The 24,759-nt window shown below is 44.0% G+C and overlaps 2 protein-coding genes and 1 long non-coding RNA gene across 7 annotated transcripts in view; 2 read left to right on the top strand and 1 right to left on the bottom strand.

The window, feature by feature from the left end:
* LOC119491100 (interleukin-1 receptor accessory protein) overlaps positions 1-24,759 on the bottom strand; it is a 256,684-nt gene that overhangs the window by 131,225 nt on the left and 100,700 nt on the right. The gene's annotated exons all lie outside the window — the stretch shown is intronic.
* LOC119491097 (protein IWS1 homolog) lies at positions 93-22,210 on the top strand. 5 transcript variants are annotated; one of them, XM_037774752.1, is made up of 17 exons: positions 93-305; positions 2,504-2,586; positions 2,898-3,573; positions 3,659-3,724; positions 7,549-7,762; positions 9,269-9,326; positions 9,415-9,521; positions 9,596-9,746; positions 9,829-9,911; positions 10,638-10,767; positions 11,202-11,319; positions 11,442-11,553; positions 12,327-12,383; positions 14,558-14,614; positions 17,639-17,750; positions 18,728-18,872; positions 22,001-22,136. In XM_037774752.1, the coding sequence occupies exons 1-16, from the start codon at positions 266-268 to the stop codon at positions 18,851-18,853; spliced, it is 2,190 nt and encodes a 729-aa protein (XP_037630680.1). In that variant the 5' UTR covers positions 93-265; the 3' UTR covers positions 18,854-18,872; positions 22,001-22,136. The 5 variants fall into 5 exon arrangements, with proteins under 5 accessions (XP_037630680.1, XP_037630679.1, XP_037630678.1 ...); XM_037774751.1 differs by lacking the exon at positions 18,728-18,872 and having other exon boundaries at positions 7,552-7,762; positions 22,001-22,210; XM_037774750.1 differs by lacking the exon at positions 18,728-18,872 and having other exon boundaries at positions 22,001-22,210.
* Positions 19,724-20,687, top strand: LOC119491135. Its single transcript, XR_005207547.1, has 2 exons — positions 19,724-19,831; positions 20,010-20,687. It is a non-coding gene; the product is annotated as an uncharacterized LOC119491135 (long non-coding RNA).

The following is a 24,759-nucleotide window of genomic DNA, read 5'->3' as shown; positions in this document are numbered from 1 at the left end:
ACATATGAAAGATAAATCCCCCATGGATCTGATGTTATTGTAAACTGTTGTGTCCGTGTTGATAAAGTTTATTGAAAAACTGGCGCATGCGTAAATGACGGGAGTGACTCCGTTTTGGCTCTCGGGCTAGCAGCTAGCTGTTGCTCTGGTCGGGTCAGTTCTCCCGCTCTGATATTATTATAAACACTATATACTACAGGTTAACGTTAACGGAGAGCTGCTCGGTGCTCCGCTCTGAATCTCAACCGTTCTTCATCCGAGGAGGATGAACGGAGAGGACGACTTCATGTCCGCGAACCAGTCCGGTAAACACGACCTGCTAGCTGCTAGCCTGCTAGCAGCCTGTTAGCCTGCTAGCCTGTTAGCATCCTGTTAGCCTGTTAGCCTGTTAGCAGCCTGTTAGCCTGCTAGCCTGTTAGCATCCTGTTAGCCTGTTAGCCTGTTAGCAGCCTGTTAGCCTGCTAGCCTGTTAGCATCCTGTTAGCCTGTTAGCCTGTTAGCAGCCTGTTAGCCTGCTAGCCTGTTAGCATCCTGTTAGCCTGCTAGCCTGTTAGCCTGTTAGCAGCCTGTTAGCCTGTTAGCCTGCTAGCCTGTTAGCCTGCTAGCCTGCTAGCCTGTTAGCAGCCTGTTAGCCTGCTAGCCTGTTAGCAGCCTGTTAGCCTGTTAGCAGCCTGTTAGCAGCCTGTTAGCCTGTTAGCCTGTTAGCAGCCTGTTAGTAGCCTGTTAGCCTGTTAGCAGCCTGTTAGCCTGTTAGCAGCCTGTTAGCAGCCTGTTAGCCTGTTAGCAGCCTGTTAGCCTGTTAGCAGCCTGTTAGCAGCCTGTTAGCCTGTTAGCCTGTTAGCAGCCTGTTAGCCTGTTAGCCTGTTAGCAGCCTGTTAGTAGCCTGTTAGCCTGTTAGCAGCCTGTTAGCCTGTTAGCCTGTTAGCAGCCTGTTAGCCTGTTAGCCTGTTAGCAGCCTGTTAGTAGCCTGTTAGCCTGTTAGCAGCCTGTTAGCCTGTTAGCCTGTTAGCAGCCTGTTAGCCTGTTAGCAGCCTGTTAGCCTGTTAGCAGCCTGTTAGCAGCCTGTTAGCAGCCTGTTAGCCTGCTAGCCTGTTAGCAGCCTGTTAGCCTGTTAGCAGCCTGTTAGCAGCCTGTTAGCCTGTTAGCCTGTTAGTAGCCTGTTAGCCTGTTAGCCTGTTAGCAGCCTGTTAGTAGCCTGTTAGCCTGTTAGCAGCCTGTTAGCAGCCTGTTAGCCTGTTAGCCTGTTAGCAGCCTGTTAGTAGCCTGTTAGCCTGTTAGCAGCCTGTTAGCAGCCTGTTAGCCTGTTAGCCTGTTAGCAGCCTGTTAGCCTGTTAGCAGCCTGTTAGTAGCCTGTTAGCCTGTTAGCAGCCTGTTAGCAGCCTGTTAGCCTGTTAGCCTGTTAGCAGCCTGTTAGTAGCCTGTTAGCCTGTTAGCAGCCTGTTAGCAGCCTGTTAGCCTGTTAGCCTGTTAGCAGCCTGTTAGCCTGTTAGCAGCCTGTTAGCAGCCTGTTAGCCTGTTAGCAGCCTGTTAGTAGCCTGTTAGCCTGTTAGCAGCCTGTTAGCAGCCTGTTAGCCTGTTAGCCTGTTAGCAGCCTGTTAGCCTGTTAGCAGCCTGTTAGCAGCCTGTTAGCAGCCTGTTAGCCTGTTAGCAGCCTGTTAGCCTGTTAGCAGCCTGTTAGCCTGTTAGCCTGTTAGCAGCCTGTCAGCCTGTTAGCCTGTTAGCAGCCTGTTAGCCTGTTAGCAGCCTGTTGTGTGTGATTGTTTTGGGTCAGCAGTTTGTGAATAACAACCAGGTATGCGTGTGATGTGAGCTTCCTGAGCTGGCCGCGTTACCGCCCTGCTTATCTGTCATATTGTGCTTTAACAGAGTTTAGTGGATGATGTTCATAACTGGTTAAAACAGGAGCTCCAGTCTGTCGTGAATCCGTCAGTAAGTCACTTCCTGTCGGTTTGCACTGAGCTGATTTAAAGCTTCACTCTGATTCTGTAGTATTGGGTAGAAATAAGATACAAAACCAGATATCTTATCTTATGAATGCACGCCGGATTGAAAAACAGACCTAAATATTATATCTCATAATGTTTTCTCGTTATATTTTACCACCATGTGTTATTTACTTGTGAACCAAGTTAAAACCTAACATTCCTGCATGGAGTTTGGTGTGCAGACTGTAGGAGATCCTGAGATCTTTCTGTTTTTTTAAGTGGATTGTCCCTCCTGAAAGCATTACAGTGTAGAAGAACACCTTATCAGAGTCCACGCTGAAAACCACACCTCAGACCCAGTTGAGCTGCTTTAGATTGAGCCAGAATCAGGTTTCTGCAGGTCCTCCTGGCGTCTCCAGGTCCCAGATTCTCAGCTCTACTTTCTCCCATCATGTCTAGTCTCTGACACACAAACCGCGTTTATTGTCCTGTTTCCTGGCTCTCTGCAGGTGTCTGACATCAGTAATAAGTGTAATGAGATGCTGAAGTGTGTCACTGACCTGTTGTGTGTTCTGCAGATGACGGAGGCGGCACTCCGGTTCAGGATGAACACCCGGCGTCAGACGGCGAGGAGGCGAAGAGCGACGGACATCAATCTGAGGTCAGACTGAGGCCTCGATACCAGCTCAGCATGTCATCTTTATACATCACAGCTTCTCTTACTTTGGGATGGATTTCAGTGGAGGAAATGGGCTGAATTTAATGGAGGAACCCAACTAGGAATTATTATCATCATTATTATGTTATTTTTAAAGCCCCTCACAACAAAAGGCTTGTTGTTAGTTCAACACTAGAATATACCAGAATATTTGTGAAGCTTCAAGATAAATCTGAAGAGTCACACAGTGACTGTTCTGCTGCTCTAAAGGATGTTTCTACTTTTTCTCACGCCTTTGTTGTTTATCTCAACAGGACGACGGCAGCAACGAAGACGCCACCCGCGCCACGGAGACCGGCGGGGCGGCCAGCGGCTCCGACAACGAGGGGCACAGAGGAGCCGACAGCGACTCAGAGGGTGAGGCCCCCCGGCGCCGCGATGACGACAGCGACAAGAGCGACTCGGAGGCGGAGGCTCGGAGGCCCGCTGACAGCGACGACGACGGTGGCGCTCCGGTCAAACGCAGGGTGAGCGCTTCGGACAACGAGGAGTCGCCGCCCGTCAAACGTAGAGCTTCGGATAACGAGGAGGGGGGAAGCTCGCCGCCTCACGCCAGACGCAGGGGGAGCAGCTCGGACATGGAGGAGGAGGCGGCCGAGAGGCCAAAAGCAGCCGTAGACAGCGACTCGGAGAACGAGGACGCCACCAAACCCGCGGCGCCTTCCGGCCGCCGGTCCAACGCTGACAGTGACTCTGACACAGAGACGCCTGCCAGACGCAAGGCAGCGCAGACAGACTCTGATGAGGAGGAGGAGAAACAGAAGGAGGAAGAGGGAGGAGGAGGAAGAGGGAAGTGGAAGGCTGTGATGCAGTCTGACAGTGAGGAGGAGGAGGCGGGGAGGAGGAAGGCTGCAGCAGGAAGTGATGGAGAGCAGCAGGGGGAGGAGGGGAAGCAGAAAGATGACAGTGACGACGAGGACGAGAAGCCAGGTTATTATTATTATTATTATTATTATTATCGTGGATGAGCGAACATGTTGAGATATTGTTTGTGTGCTCTGGTGTGTGTTTGCAGTGAAGAGGAAGAAGGCCATCCTGTCAGACAGTGAGGATGAGGATGAGGAGAAGGCAGACAAACCAGGTAAGATGACCTGAGTCCAGCTCAGACCTCCAGCTGAGGTGGAGTCAGCTGAGAGAGTTTAACCCTTCAGGGGAGCAGCAGCAGTTGTTTGGTTGCCGTGGAGATCCCGGAGGGAAATCTCACTGTGATGATGGAAGAATATTTATCTTCCCTGGAAAGAGTTTTCATGTACAACCAATCTGGTGTTTTGATTCGTAACTATAAACATAGTGGGAGAAAATAAAAAGATAAAAGCAACAAAGTCCTGAAACAGCCAAGAAACATAAAGAGAAAAAATGACAATAAAATGATGTATTATTAACCTTTATTTAAACTCGAAAGTTCACTGAGGTTGCCCTCATTTACAGTGATGTCGAGTGACAGACAAGTCAAAGCAATTACACAACAAAATTAGGGATGCTAATTTTGAAAAATGTTCTTAACCGATAACCGACCCTCGTTAACCGATTATAAACTGCAGAGCATGAGCACAACAAACAACTGAGTCCCCAGTTCACCGTCTGGGAGCGTTAACTTAGCAGCTACGATGCTGCGTGTAGTGTCGCGGACATGCAGCCACTTTCCCAGTAAAAGTCTCCACCGCACATTTAGTTTAGTTTAGCAGGTTGTCAGCTGTGTGTCTGCCCGGCGGAACGATAGCAATTGTCCAACAAACGGTGTGTGTTTGTGTTACATTAAGATCTGTAGCTCTGCTGGTAGCTTCGTGCTCCCCGTAGTCACACACATACGGCGGCATAACTTCAGCGAGTTTCCGACAGACCGTGTGTGTGTGTGTGTCGGTGGTGTTTTAGCTGTGAACGTAGGTGTAGCAGACAGTGTGTGTCGGTGGTGGTGTAGGTGTAGCAGACAGTGTGTGTCGGTGGCGTTCTAGCTGTGAACGTAGGTGTAGCAGACAGTGTGTGTCGGTGGCATTGTAGCTGTGAACGTAGGTGTAGCAGACAGTGTGTGTCGGTGGTGTTTTAGCTGTGAACGTAGGTGTAGCAGACAGTGTGTGTCGGTGGTGGTGTAGGTGTAGCAGACAGTGTGTGTTGGTGGTGGTGTAGGTGTAGCAGACAGTGTGTGTCGGTGGTGGTGTAGGTGTAGCAGACAGTGTGTGTCGGTGGCGTTTTAGCTGTAAACGTAGGTGTAGCAGACAGTGTGTGTCGGTAGCGTTTTAGCTGTAAATGTAGGTGTAGCAGACAGTGTGTGGTGGTGTAGGTGTAGCAGACAGTGTGTGTCGGTGGTGTTTTAGCTGTGAACGTAGGTGTAGCAGACAGTGTGTGTCGGTGGCGTTTTGGCTGTAAACGTAGGTGTAGCAGACAGTGTGTGTCGGTTGTGGTGTAGGTGTAGCAGACAGTGTGTGTCGGTGGCATTCTAGCTGTGAACGTAGGTGTAGCAGACAGTGTGTGTCGGTGGCGTTCTAGCTGTGAACGTAGGTGTAGCAGACAGTGTGTGTCGGTGGTGTTTTAGCTGTGAACGTAGGTGTAGCAGACAGTGTGTGTCGGTGGCGTTCTAGCTGTGAACGTAGGTGTAGCAGACAGTGTGTGTCGGTGGTGTTTTAGCTGTGAACGTAGGTGTAGCAGACAGTGTGTGTCGGTGGCGTTCTAGCTGTGAACGTAGGTGTAGCAGACAGTGTGTGTCGGTGGCGTTCTAGCTGTGAACGTAGGTGTAGCAGACAGTGTGTGTCGGTGGCGTTTTAGCTGTAAACGTAGGTGTAGCAGACAGTGTGTGTCGGTTGTGGTGTAGGTGTAGCAGACAGTGTGTGTCGGTGGCGTTCTAGCTGTGAACGTAGGTGTAGCAGACAGTGTGTGTCGGTGGTGGTGTAGGTGTAGCAGACAGTGTGTGTCGGTGGCGTTCTAGCTGTGAACGTAAGTGTAGCAGACAGTGTGTGTCGGTGGTGTTTTAGCTGTGAACGTAGGTGTAGCAGACAGTGTGTGTCGGTGGCGTTCTAGCTGTGAATGTAGGTGTAGCAGACAGTGTGTGTCGGTGGTGTTTTAGCTGTGAACGTAGGTGTAGCAGACGGTGTGTGTGTTGGTGGCGTTCTAGCTGTGAACGTAGGTGTAGCAGACAGTGTGTGTCGGTGGCGTTCTAGCTGTGAACGTAGGTGTAGCAGACAGTGTGTGTCGGTGGCGTTCTAGCTGTGAACGTAGGTGTAGCAGACAGTGTGTGTCGGTGGCGTTCTAGCTGTGAACGTAGGTGTAGCAGACAGTGTGTGTCGGTGGCGTTTTAGCTGTGAACGTAGGTGTAGCAGACAGTGTGTGTCGGTGGTGGTGTAGGTGTAGCAGACAGTGTGTGTCGGTGGTGGTGTAGGTGTAGCAGACAGTGTGTGTCGGTGGTGTTTTAGCTGTAAACGTAGGTGTAGCAGACAGTGTGTGTCGGTGGTGGTGTAGGTGTAGCAGACAGTGTGTGTCGGTGGTGTTCTAGCTGTGAACGTAAGTGTAGCAGACAGTGTGTGTCGGTGGTGTTTTAGCTGTGAACGTAGGTGTAGCAGACAGTGTGTGTCGGTGGTGGTGTAGGTGTAGCAGACAGTGTGTGTCGGTGGTGGTGTAGGTGTAGCAGACAGTGTGTGTCGGTGGTGTTTTAGCTGTGAACGTAAGTGTAGCAGACAGTGTGTGTCGGTGGTGTTTTAGCTGTGAACGTAGGTGTAGCAGACAGTGTGTGTCGGTGGTGGTGTAGGTGTAGCAGACAGTGTGTGTCGGTGGTGTTTTAGCTGTGAACGTAAGTGTAGCAGACAGTGTGTGTCGGTGGTGTTTTAGCTGTGAACGTAGCTGTAGCAGACAGTGTGTTGTTGGTGGCGTTCTAGCTGTGAATGTAGGTGTAGCAGACGGTGTGTTGTTGGTGGCGTTCTAGCTGTGAACGTAGGTGTAGCAGACGGTGTGTTGTTGGTGGTGTTCTAGCTGTGAATGTAGGTGTAGCAGACAGTGTGTGTCGGTGGTGTTTTAGCTGTGAACATAGGTGTAGCAGACAGTGTGTGTTGGTGGTGGTGTAGGTGTAGCAGACAGTGTGTGTCGGTGGTGGTGTAGGTGTAGCAGACAGTGTGTGTACAGTTTATTTGTCGGTGAATAAATGCTACGAGGCTACAACTCCTCTGCTCAAGCGAGCTATAGACGGAAGCCGACTTCCTGTATCTGTAACTTCCTCAGACTCTCTTGAGGTGGACCAGCTTCTCTCCTTTAAGTGACGAGTTTTTCTCAGCTTTTTAATTAATGATTAACATTTCTTTTAACTGTTTTAACCGATAGCGTTGATCGGTTAAAATGCTTAACCTCAGTTAACGGTTAAACGGTTAATTATTAACATCCCTACTTACAGTATTTCTAAGAAACGAATGAGCACATCTCTGGTAAACACCAGATTTAAAGTGGGATTTTATGTGAAAGTCAGTTTTACAGATCGGTCGATTAAATCAATGAATCGATTAGTTGACAAAATCGTATGAGTGTTAGTGGAATAACAACTTCTTTGGTCGAAGAGGACGGCCCTATTAAATAGTGCAGTTACATACAAACACACTCTGCTGCAGGTTTTAACCACTCAGTAGATTATAATAAAACTGTCAAAGTGAACTAACACTTTGTGCATATTTAAAACCTGAAAGTGTTTTTTATAAATCAGAATAAAAACTAATGAAAAGAGTTTTACTGCCTACAAATGTCCTGATCAGAAACCCTCTCAGACTTCATTTATAGCACTAAATACTCGGCCGGTGGTTGTCTGTTGTTGCTGCTTGTTTTGACTGATAAACTGGTTTATCTGGTATTAAATGACCCAGCCGACACCTCTGGGATGAACTGCATCGCCGGCTGTGAGCCAGACGTTTACCTCATAGTGTTTCTTCTCCTCAGCAGTGAAGAGGAGTCGGGCGGTGTCGGATGATGAGAACTCGGACAGCGACGGCGGCTCGGTCGGTCCCGATAAGAGTCTGGCAGCCAAACTGAGAGAGCTGGGTTCGGACAGCGGCAGCGAGGACGACGAGAGGTCGAAGGGTGCGGCGGGGAAGAAGGACGAGAAGGCGCTGTTCGGCAGCGACAGCGAGTCTGGAGACGGCGATGAGGAGGAGTAAATACCGGATGAAGAATATTTCATCTCAGTAATCTGAAGTTAAAGTCGGTGGAAATATCACAGAGCTGCAGTAAAGAGCTGATACGGAATATACTGGGAGTACTGGGTGTACTGGGTGTACTGGGTGTACTGGGAGTACCGGGGCTACTGGGGGTACTGGGAGTACTGGGAGTACTGGGAGTACCGGGGCTACTGGGGGTACTGGGAGTACCGGGGCTACTGGGGGTACTAGGAGTACTGGGGGTACTGGGAGTACTGGGAGTACTGGGAGTACTGGGAGTACCGGGGCTACTGGGGGTACTGGGAGTACCGGGGCTACTGGGGGTACTAGGAGTACTGGGTGTACTGGGGGTACTGAGAGTACTGGGGGTACTGGGAGTACTGGGAGTACTCGGGCTACTGGGAGTACTGGGTGTACTGCGTGTTGTTTCTCTGTGTTCTTTAGTTTTGTGTTCTTAAACTTCAGATGCTTCAGTTTTATTTTCAGATGACGGGCGAGGAGCTGCATTTATTATTTACTAATAATTTTTGGACATTTTGCTCATATTTTACTGAAGGTTTTCAGATATTTTTCAAATATTTTCTGACATTTCTTTGCATGTTTTTTTTCACCTAATTTATTAATAATTTTCAGGTATTTTTCACATATTTTACTCATTTATTTATTATTTTATTTTTTGGTTATTTTTCACATTTGTTGGAAATTTTTGGGATATGTTTCTCATATTTATTCAAAGTTTCAGATGTTTTTCACATTTTTCAGTAATCTTTTGCAGATTTTTTCACCTAATTTGTTAATAATGTTTCACCTAATTTATTAATAATTTCTTCCATTCCCAACTTTCATAGGAATGAACGGGAGCCATATTTATTATTTACTTATAATTTTCACACATTTTACTAATCATTTTTTGGAAATTTTTCAAATAGATTTCACAATATTTTACTAATAACTTTTGGATATTTTTCAAATGTTTCTGTCATTTTTCATAAATATTTTTACATATTTTACTAATTTGGTATTATTTATTTTTTTGTTGATTTTTCACAAATGTGTTGGATATTTTTCACAAATTTTACTCATCATTTTTGGATTTTTTTAATAATTTCTCTGTAATTTTTCACAAATATTTTTACATATTTTACTAATTTATTACTATTTTATTTTTTGGTGATTTTTCACATTTTTGTCGGACATTTCTAACTCGCTAAGCTTGTACTGGGAGTTGTGTTGCATGCCCTGAAAGGTTGAGTCTGGTCTTCCTGATGTTGTGAACCTTAAAGGTTAGCTAGTCACCCAGACTTTGTGGATATCTAACGCTAGTCAACACGTACATGGGTATATTATATATATATATATATATATATATATATATATATATATATAAACAGCTTTTTAAAGACTTTTTTCGTCCCTTCTTGGGGACATTCAGTGCATTTAATTTGAACCCAAAGTCAGATGTGAAAGCTGCTGATGTGACCTTTGACCTCTGTTTCTTCCAGGAAAATGATCGCAGACATCTTCGGAGAGTCTGGGGACGAGGAGGAGGAGGAGTTCACGGTGAGTACGACTCATCAGAAACACGACGACTGCCGTTCACTTGTTGCAGACGTTACGGAGGTAAACGGTGTGGTTCGTCCTCCTGCAGGGCTTCAACCAGGAGGACCTGGAGGACAAGAAGGAGTTGAAGGAGAAGCAGCAGCAGGTGGAGGAGGAGTCCGACTCCGATGAAGGAGTCGACCGCAGCGGCCAAGAGTAAGGACGAGTCTCTTTATAGACGTCTTCAGTTCAGCCACATGTCTGATCTAACGTGTTCTGTGTGTCTTCAGCACCAGTTTAATGTCCGACTTCGACATCATGCTCGCTAAGAGGAAAGCCTTGAACAGCAGGAAGAGGCGGCACCGCGATGGAGGGACGTTCATCAGCGACGCCGACGACGTGGTCAGCGCCATGATCAGCAAGATGAACGAGGCCGCGGAGGTCTGCCTGTCAAAATAAAAGCCTCGCTGAACTCTTTTGGTTGGTGGTTTCCTGTTTTACTGACGGTGTGATGTTTCAACAGGAGGACCGAACTCTGAACAGTCAGAAGAAGCCGGCGCTGAAGAAACTCACCCTGCTGCCGCACGTCGTCATGCACCTGAAGAAGTAAGAGCTCTTATCGTTAATATAATATCTCATACCTCCATTAATCAGTATCATCTATAAAACCTCGCTCAAACACAGTTCCTGGTAAACTACTGATAATAATTTAGTGATATTTTTCACATTTTTTGACATCTTTCACCTAATTTATTAATAATTTTAGATGTTTTTTAATTATATGTCAGATATTTTTCACTAATATTTTAACCTAATTCATCTAATAATTTTTGGATATTTTTCACATATTTCTGTTTTTTTTTTTTCCACTAATGTTTTCACCTAATTTCTCAATTTTCGGATATTTTTCATTAATATTTTCACATATTTGACTAATGATTTTGGGGTGTTCTTCTGACATTTTGGATATTTTTCTCATATTTTACTAATATTTTTTAGATGTTTTTCACATTTTTCTCATTTTTCACATTCTTTTACCAAATTAATTAATTTTTGGATATTTTTCACATTTCTTCTGACATTTTTCACAAATCTTATCACCTAATTTATGAATAATTTTCTGACAGACATGTTTCTGATATTTTTCACATTATTTATTTATTTATTTATTTATTATGCTAATTGCCAGTGAAAGCTTTGGTGTAAATGCTGTAAATAGGTGTAACATTGTTAATGTGACAGAAAGAATATTGAGCAACTTAAAGCTAAGTGTCTGTCCAAAATATGAAGCGAACTACAGTTTTAGTTTAACTTGTGATGTTTGTCCCTCAGACAGGACCTGAAGGAGACGTTTATCGACAGCGGCGTGATGTCGGCCATTAAAGAGTGGATCAGTCCTCTTCCAGATAAATCACTTCCTGCTCTCCGAATCAGAGAGGAGCTACTCAGGATCCTACATGAAGTGAGTACAGACGCTGCTGCTGCAGGAGGAAGGCAGACGTAATTCAGTGTTTCACTGTGTTTTCACATATTTCTCACCAATATTTTTCACATATTTTATTAATATTTTTTAGATATCTTTCACATTTTTTACTATTTTTTCCACCTAATTTATTAATAATATTTGGGCATTTTTCATTAATTTGTTGGACATTTTTCTCACATTTTTTATATTTTTTGGGGGGGCATTTCCACATAAATATTTATTTAGTATATCAAATCACCTGTGAAAGCATTGGTGTAAATGCTAAACTGTCAATAAGTCACAGATATATCCATCGCAGTCATCTGTATGTGCTCTCTCTGGGGCTCCGTGGATATGATGCAGTTGATGCAGTTGATGCAGTTTATATAGTTCAGCGTCTGACTGTCTGTCTGTGTGTTTCCTCCCTGCAGCTGCCCAGCGTGAGTCAGGAGACTCTGAAGCACAGCGGCATCGGACGCTCCGTCATGTTTCTGTACAAACATCCCAAAGAGTCTCGATCCAACAAAGACCTGGCTCTCAAGCTCATCAGTAAGGACCTCCCTCTCCCTCTCCCTCTCCCTCTCCCTCTCCCTCTCCCTCTCCCTCTGAATCAGCAGCTCGTCAGTAACGAGGTGTTGAAGTGTCTGTACTGATCTCTGTCGTCTGTTCAGATGAGTGGTCGCGGCCCATCTTCGGCCTGACGTCCAACTACAAGGGGATGACGAGAGAGGAGCGTCAGCAGAGAGACCTGGACCAGCAGATGCCTCAGAGACAACGACTAAAGTACTAAACTAACCCTGAACTACTGACATGTCTGCTGTCCTCTGTGTGTTTGTCACCCATCTGGAGGCACACGTACACTACTGTTGAACAGTCATGAATCAGCTGTTATATTGATGTTTCCCTTCAATAAGAACGACTATCAGAGATAAAACCAGAATAATTCAGATGTTTTATTTACATGTGAAGTAGTTTTGTTCCCAGAAGAAGAAAAATGAAATGATTCAGACTTCCATTAAGCCGCTAGAGCTCCAACGATTAATCGATTATTTTGGGCTTTATGAAACACTGATCCACATTTTATAGACCAAACAACTGATCAATTAATGGAGAAAATGATCAGCAGATTAATCGACAATTAAAAAAAACCTCTTGCCCACAGTTGCATGATGGGAAAATACTCTTCAACTTGGACGCTGAATTAGTTTTCCAGTCCAGAAAAGCGTTGGCGTCCCTCAATCATTATTGATGACCTGATTCGACTGTTATCAGCTCATTAAATGTGTGTTATGGTTCACTCTAAGTATCGTATATGAGGGTCCAGCTTCATGATGGCGTTGCTCAGGTGTTGGGAGGTTTGAGGTTGTACCCGTCGCCTCTGACTGTTTTCATCCACATCTTTTTCCCTTTTTACTGTCCTCAGTGCTTCATTCTGTTCATTCACTCATCTCATGTTGTTCCCGTCCTTTTAGTTCTACCTTCACTTTTTCTTCTTTCATTCCTCTTCATCCGTCCATTTCATCTCTCCTCCTCCTCCTCCTCTTCCTCCCTCCCAGTCAACCTCAGAAGGTGGAGAGGGCGGAGGAACCCGACGTCTTCTCTCCACCAATCAGGTTCAGTCACTAAATTGCATGCGAGTCCTGCATCTAGACTGAGTTCTGTTAAACTCAGACTGACTGGATGTAGAGAGAGAGAGAGGCTGGTGGGAAGACACCCCAGAACTAGAGATACCCCGACCAGAGGTTGATCAAAGCACAACAAAGTTTCTCACATATTTGTCGGACATTTTTCACTAATATTTTCACATGTTTAACCAATATATGTTTTGGACATTTTTCAGAAATTTTTCTCATATTTTACTAATTTCAGATATTTTTCAATTATTTGTCGGACATTTTCACTAATATTTCCACATATATAACTAAACATTTTTGGGATATTTATGGAAATGTTTCGCATATTTATCGGGACTATTTTCACATATTTAACTAACAATTTTTTAATGTTTTTCGGAATTTTTTCTCATATTTGTCAGATATGTTTCACTAATATTTTCACATATTTAACTAACATTTTTGGGGATATTTTTCAGACATTTTTCACACATTTTCTGGATATTTTCCACATATTTTACTAAGAATCTTCAGATATTTTTAGCCAAAGCTGCCTAAAAGTAAACGTATACATTCATCATAGACTTTCATATTTGATATTTACGCTTATTGTACTCGTGTTTGTAGTTCTGTATTTCGTCAATGCATTGTTATATTCACATATCTAGAGAACCCCCTGTCCACTATCAAACCAAATTTGGGATCAATCCCAGTTTGCATTATGAAATCACATGAGTTTTATTTATGGGATGTGTCACAATATCTGTCAATTTAACTGCTTTTTTGCAGTAAAATATGTTTATGCAATAATCCATTTGATAAGTAGGAGACCTCAGAGAATGTGTTTGTTCTACCTGCGGTCGGGGTATCTCATAAAGTAAAGCCCTTTTGGGGGTTTTCCCTCCAGCCTAAGAAGGGTTGAACTCTCTCTTAGTTTGGGTTTTATACGGACTCTGTGGTCGGAGCTGCTGAATGTGATGTCTTAAAGACCGACCTTCCTAACAACGACTACTCTCTGTCTCTGTCATCCTCTAGTAATGCCTCTCACACGCCTGAAGCTTGCGGTGTGTTTAGTGTACATGTCCATACTCTTCACACTTCATTTCCCCGGCAGGTTTCTGTTCTGGTACCTTGTTAAAGTTCTGTCACGTTGAATGTGGAAGCTCTTCACCATCATGTGAAGCGGCTCTTTGATAGTTGAGTTGGAGCTCCTGTTTCTCAAAGAGACTCAAAATATGTGCAAGACGTTGTCTCTGTGTCGTCCCTCCTGCACTTCAGAAGTAACCTGTGTAAAGTCAGCGGTAGAAAGTACATCTACTGAAGTACAATGTTGAGAAACTTTTACTTTACTTGTGCATCTCCATGTTCTGCTGCTTGTTAGGGGTGAGAAGAAAAATCAATATTTTACAAATCATATTGGATATTTTTCAAAAAAATTTTCACCTAATTTTTTTATAATTTTCATATATTTTTCAATTATATGTCAGACATTTTTCCCTAATATTTTCACTAATATTTTACTAATACATTTTGGACATCTTTCACATTTTTCATAAATTTGTCAGATATTTTTCAGATATTTTACAAATAATTTTCGGATATTTTTCACATATTTGTGACATGTTTCACTAATATCGATCCACCTATGTATCACGATTTTTTTATGATTTCTAAACAGATGTATTAATGCCAGAATGGATATATCTGCTTCATCTGAGTCTATGTGGAGGTAGAAGGAAGTTGACGCTTTCATTGTGGTAGTCTGTGACATCATATCTGTTCCGTATCCGTCAACCAAAACAAACCTCATAGAGTATAAAAAGTTGGAGGGTCGTCGTGGATACGACCTGCACCCTCCCATGTTAACTCCAGCGTGGTAAACACGACACATCCAGTAAAGGATGGAAACACTTTGGGTTTCACACATTGACAGGAGAAGCAGTTCCTCTGAATAGCTGACTAACTGCCGTGAGGTGGAGAATGATAATAACAGCATGGAGACTCAGACTGGGACCAGTTCCGTTTCAGTGAGTTCAGCAGAACGTGGACTCACTGCTGAATTCAAGCTCTCATATCTGTGACCTGTGCTTGTTGTTTCCTGTTTTCATTCTCTGTTTAATGCATCATGATATAAACCAGACTGTCTCTCTCTCTCCTTCCTCTTCTGTCTCTAGTTCAGGTGGTCAGACGCCTCGGAGAGACCTGGAGAAACAGCTGACTGGAGAGGAGAAGTAAGTTCAGCTTCACATCAGTGTTGTAATGATGCCAAAACACCTCCATACTGATACTGAAACACCTCCATACTGATACTGAAACACCTCCATACTGATACTGAAACACCTCCATACTGATACTGAAACACCTCCATACTGATACTGAAACACCTCCATACTGAAACACCTCCACACTGAAACACCTCCATACTGATACTGAAACACCTCCATACGGATACTGAAACACCTCCATACTGATACTGAAACACCTCCATACTGATACTGAAACACCTCCATACGGATACTGAAACACCTCCATACGGATACTGAAACACCTCCATACGGATACTGAAACACCTCCATACTGAAACACCTCCATACTGATACTGAAACACCTCCATACTGATACTGAAACACCTCCATACGGATACTGAAACACCTCCATACTGATACTGAAACACCTCCATACGGATACTGAAACACCTCCATACTGAAACACCTCCATACGGATACTGAAACACCTCCATACTGAAACACCTCCATACTGATACTGAAACACCTTCATACTGAAACACCTCCATACTGATACTGAAACACCTCCATACTAATACTGAAACACCTCCATACTGATACTGAAACACCTCCATACTGAAACACCTCCATACGGATACTGAAACACCTCCATACTGATACTGAAACACCTCCATACTGAAACACCTCCATACGGATACTGAAACACCTCCATACTAATACTGAAACACCTCCATACTGAAACACCTCCATACGGATACTGAAACACCTCCATACTAATACTGAAACACCTCCATACGGATACTGAAACACCTCCACACTGATACTGAAACACCTCCATACTGATACTGAAACACCTCCATACGGATACTGAAACACCTCCATACTGATACTGAAACACCTCCATACTGATACTGAAACACCTCCATACGGATACTGAAACACCTCCATACGGATACTGAAACACCTCCATACGGATACTGAAACACCTCCATACTGATACTGAAACACCTCCATACGGATACTGAAACACCTCCATACGGATACTGAAACACCTCCATACGGATACTGAAACACCTCCATACGGATACTGAAACATCTCCATACTGATACTGAAACACCTCCACACTGAAACACCTCCATACTGATACTGAAACACCTCCATACTAATACTGAAACACCTCCATACTGATACTGAAACACCTCCATACTGAAACACCTCCATACGGATACTGAAACACCTCCATACTGATACTGAAACACCTCCATACTGAAACACCTCCATACGGATACTGAAACACCTCCATACTGAAACACCTCCATACTGAAACACCTTCATACGGATACTGAAACACCTCCATACTAATACTGAAACACCTCCATACGGATACTGAAACACCTCCACACTGATACTGAAACACCTCCATACTGATACTGAAACACCTCCATACTGAAACACCTCCACACTGAAACACCTCCATACTGATACTGAAACACCTCCATACTAATACTGAAACACCTCCATACTGAAACACCTCCATACGGATACTGAAACACCTCCATACTAATACTGAAACACCTTCATACTGATACTGAAACACCTCCATACTAATACTGAAACACCTCCATACTGAAACACCTCCATACGGATACTGAAACACCTCCATACTAATACTGAAACACCTCCATACGGATACTGAAACACCTCCATACTAATACTGAAACACCTCCATACTAATACTGAAACACCTCCATATGGATACTGAAACACCTCCATACTGAAACACCTCCATACTAATACTGAAACACCTCCATACTAATACTGAAACACCTCCATACTGAAACACCTCCATACTGATACTGAAATACCTCCATACTAATACTGAAACACCTCCATACTGAAACACCTCCATACTAATACTGAAACACCTCCATACTGAAACACCTCCATACTAATACTGAAACACCTCCATACTGATACTGAAACACCTCCATACTGATACTGAAACACCTCCATACTGATACTGAAACACCTCCATACTGATACTGAAACATCTCCATACGGATACTGAAACACCTCCATACTAATACTGAAACACCTCCATACTGATACTGAAACACCTCCATACTGATACTGAAACACCTCCATACTGATACTGAAACACCTCCATACTGATACTGAAACATCTCCATACGGATACTGAAACACCTCCATACTGATACTGAAACACCTCCACACTGAAACACCTCCATACTGATACTGAAACACCTCCATACTGATACTGAAACACCTCCATACTGATACTGAAACATCTCCATACGGATACTGAAACACCTCCATACTGATACTGAAACACCTCCATACTGAAACACCTCCATACTGATACTGAAACACCTCCACACTGAAACACCTCCATACTGATACTGAAACACCTCCATACTGATACTGAAACACCTCCATACGGATACTGAAACACCTCCATACTGAAACACCTCCATACTAATACTGAAACACCTCCACACTGAAACACCTCCATACTGATACTGAAACACCTCCATACTGATACTGAAACACCTCCATACTGATACTGAAACACCTCCATACGGATACTGAAACACCTCCATACTGATACTGAAACACCTTCATACTGAAACACCTCCATACTGATACTGAAACACCTCCATACGGATACTGAAACACCTCCATACTGATACTGAAACACCTTCATACTGAAACACCTCCATACTGATACTGAAACACCTCCACACTGAAACACCTCCATACTGATACTGAAACACCTCCACACTGAAACACCTCCATACGGATACTGAAACACCAACGCGGTATCGTGCCGTTTTAACGGCAGAGTATTACGATACCTTTTCTAGTATCGGTGTACCGTGCAACACTGCTTCAGATTTCCAGAAGCTGGTTGTTTGGATCCAGTTCCACTGTAATAACATGGAGGCTCATCATCATTGTAACTGAACACCTCCTCTTCCTCCCTGCAGAGCGCTGCGACCCGGTGACCCCGGGTTCTGTGCCAGGGCTCGGGTGCCGATGCCCTCCAACAAAGACTACGTGGTACGACCCAAATGGAACGTGGAGATGGAGTCCAACAGGGTGAGTACACGGATGAGTTGGTTTATCTTCTCAGTCATTAGGTCTGAAGGCAGAATGTACGTTTCAGTCACCTGGAGAGGGTGAAAGTCAACGGGGTCGCCATATTTAAATCTGAGTTTACCTGTTGACATGAACACCACATAGGTCTTAATGTGGAGTTTAATAATGAAGGGGATGAATCTTACCAGTAATGAGGTAGAAATGGATACGTCTCTGGTTGTATAAATATATTTTAAAATCCTTAAAATTATAATATTCCTTTTTAGAATAAGAATAAATACATAAATCATTATTGCCTTCATTTATGATTATTTTAAAGGATTATTATTTTAAAATAATAATAAATGAAAGCAATAATTATTTATTATTATTATTTTTAAAGGACTATTCAAATAATAATAAATAGTTAAATCATTATTGCCTTAATTTATTATTATTTTAAATGACTATTATTATTTCAAAATAATAATAAATGAAGGTAATAATGATTTATCTATTTATTATTATTTTAAAGAACTATTCAAATAATAATAAATACATTAATCATTATTGCCTTCATTTATTATTATTTTAAAGGATTATTATTATTTAAAAATAATAATAAATGAAGGTAATAATGATTTATCTATTATTATTATTTTAAAGAACTATTAAAATAATAATAAATAGATAAATCATTGCCTTCATTTAAGTGATATTTTAATAAATATTTAGAATGTTCTGTTATACTTTATTTATTTAATGCACATTTTAAACTTGCTATATAAAACCATATATCTGTAGTGGTACTGTTGAACCACAGAGTCGCCTGACCTCTAGCTTGCAATTAAAGGAACTTGAATGAGAAAAATTCTGATTAAAAAAAAAAAAAAAAAAGATGTCCCTGAAGACGTCCTGGAAGTGTGATTGTGGTGTGGAGGGCTGTCTTCACACAGGAAGTGAGGTTAAACTGCTGAGCTGTGATTGGTCCTCTGTAGAGCGGCTATAAGAAAGGCGTCAGCCTGCTGGAGAAGCACAAGCGTCGCTTTGCTGAGCAGAGGAAAATTGGCCGCCCGCAGGGAGCCGTGAAGATCAGCATAGAGGGGAACAGAATGCCCCTGTAGCTCCTGTGTGGGGGGGGCAGTAAGTCCTTCTGCATGGCGTGTGACGGCGTGTGACGGCGTGTGACGGCGTGCGGTGATGGCTCGACTTGTGTGAGGTGTCTGCAAAGAGTTTCCCCCCGGAGAAGACGCTCCGCTCGCTGTTAATGAACTGATACGAGACGGAGTGGAGCGTCTGTCTGAGGGGAACCATCTTTGTCAGAGAGCTGACTCACCTCTGACCTCTGACCTCTGACCAGTGGGACTCACAACAACACTGATCTAACTTTTCTCCATTTAGTTAAGAGTTGTCCTCCTTCCACTCAAACATTTCTACTGTCCACTTTAAAGGGATGTTCAGGTGTTTCTCAGTGGGGTAGTATGAGGTTCTGATCCATAGTCAGAGTGTTACTACAGTAGATGGAGGTTAAAGGGAGAGTTCAGGTGTTTCTCAGTGGGGTTCTATGAGGTTCTGATCCATAGTCAGAGTGTTACTACAGTAGATGGAGGTTAAAGGGAGAGTTCAGGTGTTTCTCAGTGGGGTTCTATGAGGTTCTGATCCATAGTCAGAGTGTTACTACAGTAGATGGAGGTTAAAGGGAGAGTTCAAGTGTTTCTCAGTGGGGTTCTCTGAGGTTCTGATCCATAGTCAGAGTCAGAGTGTTACTACAGTAGATGGAGGTTAAAGGGAGAGTTCAGGTGTTTCTCAGTGGGGTTCTATGAGGTTCTGATCTATAGTCAGTGTGTTACTACAGTAGATGGAGGTTAAAGGGATGTTCAGGTGTTTCTCAGTGGGGTTCTATGAGGTTCTGATCTATAGTCAGTGTGTTACTACAGTAGATGGAGGTTAAAGGGAGAGTTCAGGTGTTTCTCAGTGTGGTTCTGATCCAGAGTCAGTGTGTTACTACAGTAGATGGAGGTTAAAGGGAGAGTTCAGGTGTTTCTCAGTGTGGTTCTATGAGGTTCTGATCCAGAGTCAGTGTGTTACTACAGTAGATGGAGGTTAAAGGGAGAGTTCAGGTGTTTCTCAGTGGGGTTCTATGAGGTTCTGATCCAGAGTCATAGTCAGTATATTACTACAGTAGATGGAGGTTAAAGGGAGAGTTCAGGTGTTTCTCAGTGGGGTTCTATGAGGTTCTGATCCAGAGTCATAGTCAGTATATTACTACAGTAGATGGAGTTTCTCAGTGGGGTAGTATTCAGTAGGTGTACGTTATATTTAGAACATTAACCTCGCTGTCAGACGGCCCTGTCTGACGGGGAACTGAAGCCGTTATCTGTGCTCTCTTTAAAGCCACCAGACTCATTGACATAACAGTAATTTGAGCTCTCAGAAGAGGGGAGTTGTTGGTCTACCGCCGCCTCCATCAGTTAGTTAGTGTGATTGTGTAGGGGGGGGGGAATGGATTCACCTATGTATCGAGATTTTATTTTTTACAATTCAGAAATAGATGTTTTTAATGTCAGACTGTGTAGATGTGCTTCATTTGAGTCTGTGGAAGTAGAAGGTAGTTACCTCTCTTATACCTCTCTTGTTTTGTTGTTTAGTCTCAACGACCTCTTCTCTGGGATTTTTGTCACGTGACGATAAATAGCTTGAAACTTAGTTGAAGATCGTCGTGACAAAGATAGAATGGTTCTCTGGGGTAACTTGTAGTAATATGAGCCTCTCTGCAGCCGTCTGATAAACCTTCACATTACTCACTTGAATCATAAACCTCTTTATGAGCAGTAGACTAACTAACGTGCTGGTGGGTTGGGGATCTGGCTTTTGGGAAGTTTGGTGATGCAACATCTCTGAGGGGGTTTAACTCTTCCTCTGCATGACCCCGGAGAAGTGAAGTGTGCTAAAGAGTGATGAAACAGCAGATAAGAATACACTGATTCTGTTCAAACTAAAGGAAAACGTGTCAGCATCAATACAGCAGACGATTTATGCTGTGGTCACACCAAATGCAAAGTGACTTTTCAGAAGGAGGAGGAGGAATGGCTTACCTCCGTGTAGATACCAGCGTTTCTCTCCGTCGTCCACATACAGGCACCGTGCAGCAATAGTAGTTGTTTCTGCCGTGGTTGAAGTCTCGGATATGTAAACGCCAGCGTGTCTAAACATCATCTGGAGGCGCACACAGCTAATAACTGGTGATCAAAATCAATAAATATGAACTGTATCTATAAAGTCACACGTTGGCTGAATTAATCTGGTTTACTACGGCGGTATGAATCTCTAATAAACAGATTCTGCTGCAATAAACGGTTCAAAACGATGCCAAAATAACGACATAATAGGGCTGTCGAAGTCAACGCGTTAACGCTAAATCTTTTTAATGCCAATCATTTCTTAACACATTAACGCTGTAGATATTTCAGAGGTTGTAGTGGGCTCAGTTTTAAAGGCAGAGGGAAGATACTGGTTTCATATGAAACTAGATTGAAAATTATTAGTAAAATATCCCCAAAATAGCAGAAACATATCAGCAAAGGGTCGGACCAAATTTGTAAAATATGCAAAATAATATCAGTAAAATATACCAAAAATATTCAAAATAATGTAAAAGAATTAGTAAAATATCCAAAAAATATATGAATAAATAATCCAGAAGAATTAGTAAAATATCCCCAAAAATCCCCAAAAAATAATAAAATCTTATAAACACATTAGCAGTCCAGTTTTAAAGCTAGACTGGTATCTGGTATCATAGTAAACTCTAAAACCTGATGAATCCATCAGTACCAGCCAGGTCATACTAGCTGGTCATGAAGGAGGTTAAATAACGCTTTAAAGTTACGCTAATTTTAGCGAGTAAAAACTGTCAAGTCCATGTCCAAAGGGGACCCTTGACCTCTGACCTCTGAAATGGGTTCTGTGGGTACCCACGAGTCTCCCCTTTACAGACATGCCCAGTTGCTGCAGTTTGCCATGTCATGCTTTGAGCATATGTTGATGCTAAGTGCAGTACCTGTGAGGGTTTACATCGGCGGGTCAGGGTCGTTGGTGTGCCGGCCATGTCTTGACTTTTCATTTAATCGCGCCGCGCGAAGAATGCGCTTTGCTTTTGGTGTGCAGCGTTTCATCCCTCTCTTTCTCTCTTCACAGAGACGGTTAATAGATAAGGCTATCCTGAACGTGTCAGCGGTCTTTCTAATATCTGATGTTTCTGTTTGTTCCAGCACGGTCCGATGAAGAAGGGAATGTCCCGCGTTGATAAACAGATGCGTAGAATCGCTGACATCCGCCGCCTGACGAAGCCGGGTCACGCTGTTAAGATCAGCGTGGAAGGAAACCGGATGCCGCTCTGATTTTACCCTTCATAGCATTTATCACTTTATTTTCTTTTTAATTTGTTTCCTGAACGGTCCCACTATCCTCCTGCCCCCACCTCCTCCTCCTCCTCCACCTCCACCTCCTCCACCTCCACCTCCTCCTCCTCCACCTCCTCCTCCACCTCCACCTCCACCTCCTCCTCCTCCACCTCCTCCTCCTCCTCACCTCCTCCTCCACCTCCACCTCCTCCTCCTCCACCTCCACCTCCACCTCCTCCTCCTCCACCTCCTCCTCCACCTCCACCTCCTCCTCCTCCTCCACCTCCACCTCCACCTCCTCCTCCTCCTCCTCCTCCACCTCCTCCTCCACCTCCACCTCCTCCTCCTCCTCCACCTCCACCTCCACCTCCTCCTCCTCCTCCTCCTCCACCTCCTCCTGGCTGCTAACGCTAGTATCCGTCTACATTAGCTCACGTTAGCAGCTACATTAGCCTTAGCTCCAAACCAACTGGATCCTTCATGTCAGCTAACGTCAGCAGTTACTTTACTCTGAGGTAATGCTAACGTTAACGATCAGCTCCAAAACAGCTAACTACCGTCAGCCCGCTATGAGCTTCACCTGCTAGCCACGTTAGCAGCTACATTAGCTTCTCTGAACCATCTCGGTGACGTCTAACCGGCTGATGCTTCACTTGTTTTAAGAGAATAAAAGGGGCTGAATGACAGACAGGAAGTGGAGATTAAATGTGTAATGGTGGATATGGGAGGTGATGCTGACACTACACTGACTGGTTCTGACCCCGTTGGTTTAGAGACTACAGCTAAGAATCATTCTGGGAGGTTCTGACCAAAGAACCGTCACGGTACAAGTTTTACAGAACTTTTTAATACTGGATTTGAGAACAAAATCTTCCCTCAACGCCCTCTTATGTTTCTGAATGTGAAGGTGTGTGTTTTGCGAATACGCTGGCCAGACCTCCTCCTCCTCTTCCTCCTCTTCCTCCTCTTCCTCCTCTTCCTCTTCCTCCTCCTCCTCCTTCTCCTCCTCCTCAGTCCATCTTGTCCCCTCTCTGCTGTACAGAAGTCTGTAAACTGTCTGCAGGACTGCGTTCACACAGTCTGCCCCGGTGGTTCTGTTGGACCTGGTGTGTCCACTGTGTGAATCAGCCCGAGTGTCTGCACTGTGTTCTGGATCAGGTGATACTTTTTCTTAATAAAGACTCAACAGAAACTCATCTGCTGTCTGGACTCTTCTGTTTAGAACTGCAGCTCGCTACAGGAAGTCCACTCCACTCAGGGGATCGTAGTTCAGAGGTTTTACTAAAGTCTCAGAGTCAAATTCAATTTTCTATTATTCTTCTTCACAGTAAAATGATCGCCATCAAAACTGTGACCAGAGTGTGAGGATGAATCCTCCGCTGTGACCAGAGTGAGAGGATGAATCCTCCGCTGTGACCAGAGTGTGAGGATGAATCCTCCGCTGTGACCAGAGTGAGAGGATGAATCCTCCGCTGTGACCAGAGTGAGAGGATGAATCCTACGCTGTGACCAGAGTGTGAGGATGAATCCTACGCTGTGACCAGAGTGAGAGGATGAATCCTACGCTGTGACCAGAGTGAGAGGATGAATCCTACGCTGGGACCAGAGTGAGAGGATGAATCCTACGCTGTGACCAGAGTGTGAGGATGAATCCTACGCTGTGACCAGAGTGAGAGGATGAATCCTCCGCTGTGACCAGAGTGAGAGGATGAATCCTCCGCTGTGACCAGAGTGAGAGGATGAATCCTCCGCTGTGACCAGAGTGAGAGGATGAAGCATTACGTTGTTACTCATGTAGCGACTGGCTAGTTAGCTAGCATGGTTACTGACAGTCAGGAGAAAGACGTCCCGTGTGACCTTCAGAACAAAGCGGACTCGTTCAGCAGCGTGATCATTTCCTCTTTATTATACAGTTAATTAAAGTTCGTGGCAGTAAGAAGCATTTAGAAACAGGATCAGTGGAACAGGACTGAACGTCACATCAGACTCTAATTAACCTCTCGCTGACGAGGAAACCGTCTCCGCCGCGTAACCGGACCGCTCATGGTTGACGTGGCGCTGTAACGTGCTGACGCAGCACTCCGTATCGACCGGAACCAGCTGACGTTTAAAGGCCGCCGACAGGAAGTTGTTATTCTCACGACAGACACGAGCAACATGTGAAAGGAATACTCTGATTGGTTTTAAATATTTCAGCTCATTACATTAATATTGAATACTTTTAATATCGTCGATTTTAGAGTTGGAGCAGAAAGCTTTTTAATAAGGAGGCGTCACGGCTCGACTGTGTTACGCTGCAGTTTTACTTTCTGCGTACGCGACTGACGTAAATGTCGTGGACGTCCGTATACCGCAGTTTGTTGTGGCCCCTCGGCTACAAGTGTTAGCGTAGCGTAGCGATGGACTGCCGAGTGTGGAGCGCGTTCTCCGAGAGGACCGTATGAACAGAACCACTCTGCGTCCGTTGTGTAATTAATTATAATCGAGGCTTCAGACGAGGGACATTCTTCCGATACCCGGACTTCAGATATCGTCCGATACCAGGGTGTAATTAATAAACTGTGTGTCTCACTGTGACTGGGATCATTCTTAAACTTTATTATGTAACAGATACATAGATGATATGA

Source organism: Sebastes umbrosus, chromosome 7, assembly GCF_015220745.1.
Source record: "Sebastes umbrosus isolate fSebUmb1 chromosome 7, fSebUmb1.pri, whole genome shotgun sequence".
In the NCBI taxonomy this organism is placed as follows: Eukaryota; Metazoa; Chordata; class Actinopteri; order Perciformes; family Sebastidae; genus Sebastes; species Sebastes umbrosus.
The sequence above is the reverse complement of the archived record's forward strand: the minus strand, read 5'-3'. Positions and strand labels throughout refer to the sequence as shown.